The 10,504-nt window shown below is 51.9% G+C and overlaps 1 protein-coding gene across 2 annotated transcripts in view; it reads right to left on the bottom strand.

The window, feature by feature from the left end:
• Positions 1-10,504, bottom strand: part of IGSF21 (immunoglobin superfamily member 21) — a 272,287-nt gene that overhangs the window by 127,999 nt on the left and 133,784 nt on the right. For both annotated transcript variants that reach the window (XM_019511926.1, XM_019511925.1), the window contains exon 3: positions 9,469-9,590. In XM_019511926.1, coding sequence (XP_019367471.1) covers positions 9,469-9,590 — 122 coding nt within the window. The remainder of the gene's footprint in view (positions 1-9,468; positions 9,591-10,504) is intronic.

Raw genomic sequence — 10,504 nt, forward strand, 5'->3', positions numbered from 1 at the left:
CACAATGTTTGGGGAGCTCTGAGGAGGGAAAGGAGGCTACAAAATGCATGCTTTTGCAAGAACTGCAAAGGGGCTGTGATGCCTGTCAGTGGGCAGGCTGGCAGAAAGAGACGGTAACCTACAGTCCATACATACAGGCTAAGTGTCTTCCCCTGCTGAACAACACCGGACTCATTCAGGGGCAGAATGGGTCCCGTTAGGGCATAAGCTTTCTGCAAAGGAAACCATTAGCTGATTTCTTAAGATGTCAAAGAGCAAAGCAACAACTGCAGGGCTCAGGAGCTCTGCATAGCAGGTCCCGTCCTCACCTGGAGGTCTCACCTGGCCCCGCTGCAAGGTGCGAGCTGCGCAGAGTTCGCCCTCCATCCCCAAGCACTACGTGCGCTGCAGAAATCAGTGCAATGAATCAAAAGACCCAGCTCCATCACTTTGATCTGGTGTGCCACACGCCCCGCGGGGCTCGGGGCATGTTCTAGACTCCCCTGCCGCCGTCTATACCGACTTCATTTAGATTGACAAAGCCTTTCAGTGCCAGACTCCTGCCTTTATCCTATCAAGCATGCTTCTGGCACCGGATAAATAACAGCTATCCTATAACAACTTTGCGCGTCTGTGATCGGCGCGAGCCAGCGCCAACAAATGACCCTGCCGAAGCTGTCACGGAAGCTGAAGGATCTAAGGTTTTACTGCAGGGAGGGGGAAACCTCAAGCCAGTGATTCAGAAAATGGGCTCTTTTTCTATCCGCCGAAAACCGCTCATTTTTTTTTACTATGAAAGAGGCCCGGTGGTGTTTTCCTCTGAAACCCGGCAAGCGGGCGACACGTCTTTTACCGCAAACATTCTCCATTTCGCAGCGATTCGGACAATTTGCAGAAGGCACGCTGATGATTACCAAGGCTTTTAAGTGCTCAGCGCTTGGACTGGGGGGATTTGCTGGCTGCAAATGCTGTTAGTTCTACAATAGGAGTTGAGAGAGGCTTGCAAGCGAGGCTGCTGCCGGTGGGAAGGAGGGCTGTCTGACTGCTCCGGGGCCTGGGGATCTTGGCTGCCTGCGTAGTGTGGGGAAGACCGAGGATCTGCGCTCACGCCGTGGCGCTCAGACGGGCTGGGAGCAGGCAGGGCAGCGATCCCGCAGCACCACAGGCACTGAAACGGCCAGGAGGACAGCCGTCCTCTTGAGAGCAGCCAGTGCAAAGGCCTGCGGGGAGGCTGAAGAGAGTATGGTAGTTCAGTTCTCTTTCCTTGCTCCCGGCTGTTGGTTGCAAGCAAGGACTAAGCTGGTGCTGAAGCATCCTAGCCTGTCTAGAAAGGGGTCTATGGGGGATCCTGCTAGTTGCCTGAGGATCATTTAGGCTGCAAAGATGCTCTGCTGCCCTAAATGTCCAATCAACCTCAGGAGCTCCCAGGGCTAAGCCTTTTAAGTACCTATTTATACCTGGCAGCTGGGGAAACACCCAGGCGCCTGGTTCTCTCTGTCCCTGGAAGGCACTGATAGAAGGGGAAGATATGCTTGAGGTCATGAGCTGAGTGGGCATCTTCCTCCTGTGGGGCCCACAATAAAGTTTTATTCAGCTTGCTCAGCAGCTGAGGGGATGGTCTCACCGCCAGCGCCAGAAGCAGCTTTCCTTCCCAGTGTTCAGCGTTTGTACAGCGCCTGGCGCAACAGGGGTCTGCTCCATGCACTCAGCCAACCCAACCGCTCTGGCGAGATGGTGCATTTCCCCTCCTCTCCCTGCAGCCCGACAGCCTGGGTGAAAGCTGGAGGCAGCCGAGGAACTGCCCAGCTTGTCTCTGAACTCAAAAAAAAGTCTCAACGCCCATCTTGCTGGGGTCATTTCATCTCACCAGTCTTTGCTGCCCACGTGCAGGGGGCTGGACCCGATGCTCTGTAACATCCCTTTTAGCCCCTAACAACTATGAAACTATGAACTCTGGCATGGACTTTGGCTTCTCGTGGCCTGTTTGATGCAAGATAGCTATACAAATACATTCAAAAACTCAGGTGCAGATGTTCATCCCGAGTCAAGCAGCAAGTCAGTGGCGGAGGCAGGAAGTGGACTCAGGAGACCTGCTTTTAATTGCTAGACCCCTGCTGGCGTTCTCTATACAGTATCGCTGTGCAAAATAGGATCTAAATATACAGCAAAGGAAAAAAAAAAGACAATGGCTTTGGAGCAGAAAAACCATTCTGTATTCAGAAAAAAGAAGAGGGGGGAAAAAAAATAAATCTGTCAAGTCAGGGAATATGTAATCAATTAGTAAAGCCTCAAAAACACTCTCAAAACAATAATTAGTCATGTCAGAAAATTCCACAACAATCAAACTCGCATATGAGCAGAACGCACGCTACCCAGGAAACTGAAATGAGAGAATAGAGGGAGAAAAATGGATTTCTTGATGCATTTCTTTTTAGATCACAAACTTCAAATGAAGCAAGCGGCTGCTGGGATTGTTAAGCCATAATAGCCACTTGAATGTGTCGGCTGGGCTGGGTACTGCTTGTGGGGCAAACTCTATTTCCAGTGCCATCCGCACGTGCCTCAGGGATGGGCCTGTTTGGATGGTGAGTCACTGCAACGGAGAAGCTTGTTTTGGGGGTGAGGAAATCCCAGCGGCAGAGGACACAAGGGAGCCGGGGCTGTGACTGCTGCTCTCTGCCCTAAATCCCTGCTCCCTTGCAGACCCTAAGCAGTGGTTCGCAGCCTTTTTGGACACGGGGCTCCCTTCGCTGGACTTGCGGCCCCTGCCACCACTTCTGTGAATTGATTGGCACCTCATTTCCAACTCGAATTGATAGACTCCAGTGCTTGTCTCCTTGCAGAGGGGCCTGGCAGTGGAGAAGGGAAATGGTCTGAGCAGGCACAAGCTGCTTATCACCTTGCAGAGCGCTTCAAAGGATCTGGCATCGTCCCCGGTTGAGAATCACTGGCCTAAACTAATCTCCATCACCGTGCAGCAGGTACAAAGCCAATGCCCCCCCCAGCAGGTAGGCACTGCCATCGCTTTATGGCACCTACCGGTTCAGACTGTGGGCTGGACATAAGGATGCTAGTCCTCCGCACCTACTCCGCAGCTGCTGCTGGACCAAAGTCGTGCCATTAAGTTACCAGCATGTAGTGTGGAGCTGCATGACCCTGGGAAGCAGGGGGTGGGAGCTATAAAGACCCCAGTGCACAGGGCACCATGCATGCTCTACCATCCCCATACTAGACGCTGCTGTTTCCATGACCCAGGACAAAAACCTCCACCCTGGCCTAGCCATCACACAACGCTGTGTACCAAGTTATTCATCAGTCTGAGCCCTAGGTCTTATAAACACTGCGGTGCACATGTGTGCATGTCCACACACAGTCACCCCTGCGCATCTATGCACTGACAGCAAATGCACGTGCCCACGCACAAAGGAATACACACATATAACCCACCACGTGCTTTACGTACACAACCCCTTGCAAAAGGCCGACACAAATACGCACCCTCGCCCCTATACTTGAGACTGCCCACCCCAAGGCACACGATTGCACATGAACAGAGGAGCCACAACGTCCCCGTGAAGCTGCCAATTTTATGCGTGCGGGCGCGGAAAAATTATGTGTTTAAGTAACAGAGTCACTCCAAGGAAGCGACAATATATTCCTGTGGATACAAGAGGCTTTTATTGCCCAGTGCTGGGAAAATGAGAGTTGAAATACGTTTAGCAAATTCTAATTTTAAAAAAAAATCGTGAAAATAAATACTTTATCCCGGCCTTTTTACTTAAATTAAGTCTCCCCCTGACATTTTTCAGGCTCCAGTTTTGTTTTTATAACACTGGCAATAAAGCAAGTGTGTAATTAGTAATAAAGCTGACACTCCGGGAAGTGATTTCTTGCTCAGAAAAGCAGCATGGAAGAGCTCTCGTTCCTCTGGTTATTTATTTATTTTTCCTCGCTCTCGTTGGGACCGCGCTGCGCATCCATCACCCCCCTGTGACGGGATGGACGCAGCCCTCTGAGCAAGGGGACGGGTGCTCTGTTGTTAACAACTGGGGAATCAGATCCCGGGATTTTTACAGCCATTTGCCCGGCTTCAGGTTGGAGCTGCTTGGCGAGACTCATCCCTCTCCTTCAAGCACACTTTGAATAGCCAAAACCATTGCCTACAGAGCCCAGGCTTCTTGCAGATCACCCACCAGCCTGCATCTCCTCATCTTATGAGATCTGACCCACTAGCTCTGCCAGATTTATCTTGGCTGCATGCATGGCATTATTTTTAGGGCCCCAAACCCAGGCGTATCCGTTTTAATTCTTTCCCACGATAGTCTCTCAAGTTCTGTCCACCCCAAAGACTTTGGTCGCAACAGCTCCTGCTTGCCCGGGAGGGATGGTCAGGACCCGTATATTGTGCCCTTCTGATTTGAACCGAGATGCCGACAGCCCAGGCTCTACTGAACACATCCCAGATTTTAATGGAAACCCCGTGCGCGCCGGGACCGACTCTGAGGACTTCGAGAGGACGAAGCAGACAACTCTGAGCAATGCTGGGCTGCACTGTCAAGTCTCGAGCACCTTGGTTTTAGAGCTCAGTACTGACCAGGGACGGAAGAGCTCAGCACGGGGTCCTGTGCATGCATAATCCTCGGTCACTGGGTGTCAGGCATCCCCCTGCCTGCTTGACCCCCTGAGGCTGTGTTACTACAACCGAGTCTGGCTCTTTATCTCGAATCAGCCCAAACCTCCCTTCGCCGGAGGCAGCTGCAACAGCAAATGCCCGCAGTCCTGTCTCATACCTTGCCCAAACCATCGAGAATGTGATTCTCCTCCAGCTACCGAGCCTGGCGCTTCAGCGCAAGCTCCGGCGCCTTGTGCATTTACTCCTGCAAAGCCCTGATGCTGGTGGAGCCTTGGACAGAAAATGATTGCAACTACCTGAGCTGGGAGCCCAAAGAGGGCACAGAATTGATGCTGGTGGCCACAGTCCTCAACCCCAGCAGGCTGTGTAGCTTGGACGTGAGTGATCCCCACGCGTCCCGCTAGAATCACTGAATATCTGCACCGAGATGGCCTTGGCTTGCAGGGGAGGATGGCGATGGCATGGGTAGACTGGAAGTCACCCTGGCAGGTGACGGCAGAGTAGAAGGCGCAGCTCCGGAGCTGGAGGCTTGCGTCTGCATTTACCCACAATCCCCATCCGAGGGAACACTCGGGAGAGCAAATCAAGCAGAGCTGAAGCATACAATAGCATCTGATTAGGAGTCGAAGGCCAAGCTTTAAAATAGGGAAACAAGCAAGATGTAATTAATTATCAGGCTCTTTCTCCTCCTGTTTTCACACGGCTGTTGCGCAGAAAACAACCATCAGCAAAGAGAGGACGAGAAAGGGCACCAGGGCGCAGGGGAAAGCAAAAATAAAGGAACAGGAGGATGAGGGAGGCGGGAAAGGGGTCGCTGCCAAGGGGAGGGAAGAGGATGCAAAGGGGAGAAAAGGTGCAGAGGCAAAGATGGGTGGAAAGGAGGCTGGAGGGGGGGAGAAGAAACCCAGATGAGAAAAGGGAAGCAAGGAGGAGGAGGTCAGTCCTTTCTAGCTTTTAGGAAACTGAAATGAAATGGGTGCCATCAGAGGAGGGAAAAATGGCATGATTTTGTTTCCATCCACCCGCACTTAGGCAATTAGGCGGCTCCGTGTGTCCTCCTGACCTGTCCCTCTCTCCTGGAAAAGCCATTGCTGCTCTACGGGAAGGAGAAGAGTAAACACAGGGGAAAAAAAGTTGCTATTTGTAGATGCTGAAGCAACTCTCCCCCACTCAGGGGAATGGCTGAGCGGTTTGCCAGCGTCCACCTGAGCAGCTGAGAAGGAGATGTCAGCAGTCAGGCCTGCGGTAACTCTAGCTGGAAGAGCCGAGTCCCTGGGGGGGGGTGTGCACACATGTTCACATGTGTGTATGCACATATGCATGCATGCGTGCGTGCGTGTGTAGGTATGCGTGCGTGCGTGTGTGCGCGCGCAAGGTGAGGGCTGGAGGGGGAGCAGTGGGACAACTCTAGGTCCCATGCAAGGGAACATCCTTTGTGCTATAGCAGCGGTTAAGGAGATCACGTGGGAAGCACAGCACCGTGCGAACAACTCCACAGCCGCTTCATTGCAGCAGGAGCATTTGCCAGAACGAGAATGGACAGGTAAGGCCAACGGAGCAAGAAGGTGCGCCGGGGGCGCGAGCTGTGAATGAAGATTGGCAGACTCCCCGGTGCAGGAAAAGGGGGGCTTGCGTCTTGTGGGGTGGAGGCAAAACAAGGTGTTGGAGGCTGGAACGAGGGCTTGAAGTGATCAGTCACAGTTCACTTAGATGTGCCCTGAAGACACTGAAGGGAAAGCACAGTCTAAGGCAGGGGTGGAAAGCAAACAGCCCAGAGGTCAGATCCTGGCGACAGAGCTGGCCTGAGGCTCCTAGAGGGGCTCATAATCTGGGGGAAGGGCCCGCCGCTGAAATTGGGGGTATGAGGCCCTGTTGGGTGGTAGGGGGTGAGCAACCACTGCATTAACCCCTGCATTAACTCTCTGATATCACTCGCCCTGCCATTGGGAGATGGGTCCAAATCAGGCCTGCGAGGAGCCCTGCTGTCCAGATCTGGCTGGGGGAGTGGGGCAGACCAGTCTGACACCCCTGGTAGAGGGCAATGAGCACTGACCTGAGGCACGGGTTACTTGGGGCCTATTCTTGACATCTACAACCAACCGCGCCTCAGTTTCCCCTGTCTCATCTCTTTAGACTGCAAGGTCTTTCAAGGCAAAGACTACCACTTTCTCTCTGCAGAGGCAGCAATGGGACCCTAAGTCCAGTCTCGGCCTCGAGGTGTGGCTGGGATACAAATAATAGCGACAAGGTTCACAGGGAAAACTTTCGAGCACACCTAAATGCCGTTGACTTTGACTGAGACTGATGCACCTGCACAGAGTTATACCAAGGGGGTTAGGAGCTGACACCACTTGGATGCTTTTGCAAATGTGACTTGATTCGACTAGCTACCTGCCTGGAGCTACTCCAAAAATCGACAGCAGGTGAGGATCTGGCCCCGGGTTCAGACTCCAGAGGGCCGAGTTCACCGGGCAATTTCCCGGAGGAAGGGCAAGGCGTTTTTGTCCGCACGATGAGGTCCGAATACCAAGCTCCTAAATCGATTCCTAATTCCCAGGGAGATGCTCAGGTTGAACCAGGTCACTGGGTTCTCTTCCAAGCTTTTAAACGGGGCTGCCTCGTCTGCACAGGAGGGCGAAGGCCAGAGCGAAGCTATCACGGCAAGCGTGGCTCCTTCCCTTTCTTACCTCGGAAAATTGTGCCGTTCCCGCTGTCATACATTTTGGTAATCTTCCTCGCCTCATTCTCTCACTCTCCCACAGCAAGAGAGGATGGAGCTCTGACAGCTGCGATGCTGGGACTTTCTCTTGCTTGAAATGCATTAATTTGTAAATATCTTCATTTATATGTAAATTTCCCGTTCTTATCCCCGAAGTCCTCTCGCCAATCTAGCAACAGCACCAGCCGCCTTTGCCTGCAACTTTATTCCTCTTCGCGTACCATTTGGGTCGCTGGCTCCCCCCATCCCCTTTAATTTCATTTGAAAAGCTCTCTCCTCCTCTGCATAATCCCTGCCCCTGTTCTCTGGATGAGAGCAGGTATGAAATACCCATTGTGCCAACGCTGAAAGTCTTGCCATGTCCATCAAAAGCAGCTCTCCTTTCACTGAAAAGCAGCCTTCAGATTTGCAGCTGTCGTGAAGCAGAGGGAAGAAAGGACAGGGAGAAAGAATTCCCCCCACCAAAAGTACTGACATCCCCGTTTCCAATCAGTGTTTGCAAAGATGGGCAGGTAGTCGGGACCGGGTTGGGAGAGACAATGCAGAGCAGGAGACGGGCAGAGGAAGACAGGAGGTGCGCAGACAGGAGAATGGGCTACCTCCTCCCTGTGTGCAAGCACGCTCTTTGTCAGGAGAACGAGCATCATAAAAGACAATGCTCGGCTGCTTTGGCCACGTCTGGCGCTTTGATTGTCTTCCAGTTTTTGCCTCGTCCTCAGGAGGCGATGAAAGTGGAAAGGGAACAGGTGGCTGATCAAAGGCCCAGCACCGCACCACTGAATGCCCTGATTCCAGCTGCAGTTATTAACACGTGTGACGCTGGCGGCAGAGGAAAGAGCCGATGGGCACCATCTTTCAGTGCCCCGCTCCCCGCGTGCAAAGTGCCGACCTGGCGGCATTTCACACCGGCTTTGCACTGCTGTAGCTGATGGTGCAATGGAGACGGACACGGTCTAACGAGATCCCATCCCTGGTCTCAGAGGGCTGAGGTTGCACTGCGATTATGGCCTTTGAAAGGGCTTTGGGGATGAGCAATGAAGTCTGCCGGGGACTGACATCTGCCTGTTTCCTATACGTGTTTTGTACCCTGAATCCCGTCCTTGGAAACATCTCAGCTACTAGGGTGACCCAAGCTGACTTCATAAATCTCTGAATCCCATTATGAAGTTTGGAGTCTCCACTTTTGAAATCAGTTAGGGATCAGTTGAGTATTTCAGACATTAGCCAAGCCTTGTGGGTGACTCCTATTCACTGTGGCCAACTGAGGGTCCTGACCAGAGGTGCATGGGGTAGGTATCACAGCCATATCTGGGGGTGCTGGGTCTCTGCTAGGCTGCCCAAGTTGGAACGAGGGCTCTGAACACACCCAGATACTGGGCAATCTCTATATACTTAACACAGCCAGGGGCTCTGCAGAAATGATCCAGCCATTTCCCTTCTGGATCATGCCTAACCCTTGGCAGACTCCAGATGCCCTAAAACACTGATATTCAGAGTACAGCTTCTGAGTCAGAAGTGACTCTTTCACCTATCATCTGCAGCCTCTGGGTATGTTTTTCCTGCCATCATGAATAAAACACGGCATGCCATACAAATATTAACCAATGTACTGGAGCTTTTTCTCTGCAGCTGGAGCCAGTCAGGACTATGTCGACCTCAGGGAGGAACAATCCCAAGCACAGCCCACCCTCTCACTCCCGCTCACATGCCCCAAATTCAGAAATGTGGCCTTGAAGCTGCTCTAGGGGAGTCCCTCCTCCAGCTGCTCTTGAGACATCTGGGGAGCAGCGCAGCCCTGGGTATGCGGGGATGTGGCCCAGACAGCCAGCAGTCCTGTCCTAGAAGATGCGTGTCAGGAGCAGAATGACGGGCGCCAGCAAAGAGAGGGACGAGAAGTGGAAGCAATGTAGAGCATCGTTCGCCCGTTTGCTTCCAGGTTACAAGTGCTCTGGTTATTCCTGCCAGGTGGGCACACTTCAGATCAAAAGCGAGCACACAAGCTCTCCCCCCTTGTACATCCACGTGCAACATTTTGTCCCAGGAAAATTTAGCTCTGCACTTCTCCAGGCCCACACTAACATATCCAACAACTTCAGAAAGCCCAGCACTCCTCCTTGGTGGAGGCACATGGACTTACCGCACTGTTGACTGGTACACCAGGTCTTCTCTCTTGCGATAATTCTCCATGTGCGAGTAGTTGGTGGAGAACATGGCATCAAAGGTGAAGATCTTCTGTTTGATGGTGCCACCATCTGTCACCTGCCAAGGAAACACACAGTGGCATGAGAATCAGATGGCTGACATTGTCCTGTCCAAATAAATGACCAGCCAGATTACTTAGCCTGGTACTTTTGCTGGGCCAGCATTTGATTACAATCAGGATCTGATCTACCAATTTCATCTCTAAACATCTTCAAAATCTCAGGGATGCTCAGCTCTGGTTTGGCTCCATCTCTAGGTTTGATGCACAAACTTTCAGGCTAAAGCAGGGATGGCTTTTTCACTTGGAAACTGTGTTCCCTCCTGTGACAAAGGGACCCATCTGCCTCAAAACCTCATGCAGAAAAATACGTTTCTCAGTCCACAGATTCAGCCCAACATTATCTGGTGTCCACAACAAAGACAGACCTGGCACCACCTCTGTTGCAATGAATGGACATAATCTCTATGGCTGTGTGAAAGATATACTCGTGTATGGCTTGCTGGGCCAGTTCTCGTGGCTTATGAATGCCTTACTGTCTAATTCATGCTGCTGCATCCCACATCTGTCATAGCTGACATTAAATCCCAGCAACTCCCTAAGTGTCCATCCCCTCCCAAAAGCTCTAGTTCAGCCTGAGATAGTCCTGTGAGAGATCAGACATTGGCTTGAGCTACTGCGATCAGCTCTCACCTTCCTTTGCTACGTGGCCTCTTAAACTGGAGAGACAGGAATCCAGGGTGGTTAGATTCAGGATTTGGATACTACTACCATGTCCACGGAGCATTTTATATACCACAATAAAGGACCACAAATGCTCGACAATCTGAAACATACATTCAAGGCAATAATGACAGATGCTGTCCAGTATAATTAACATCTGTTTCATATACTGATGGAAATGACATGGGGATCGGGCATGGACAGACATGAAGCTATCCTGGGATAGCTCAGATAGTAGGTGGCTATTAGA

The sequence above is a fragment of the Gavialis gangeticus genome, unplaced genomic scaffold (genome assembly GCF_001723915.1).
Source record: "Gavialis gangeticus isolate Ggan-Ray unplaced genomic scaffold, GavGan_comp1, whole genome shotgun sequence".
Classification (NCBI taxonomy): Eukaryota; Metazoa; Chordata; order Crocodylia; family Gavialidae; genus Gavialis; species Gavialis gangeticus.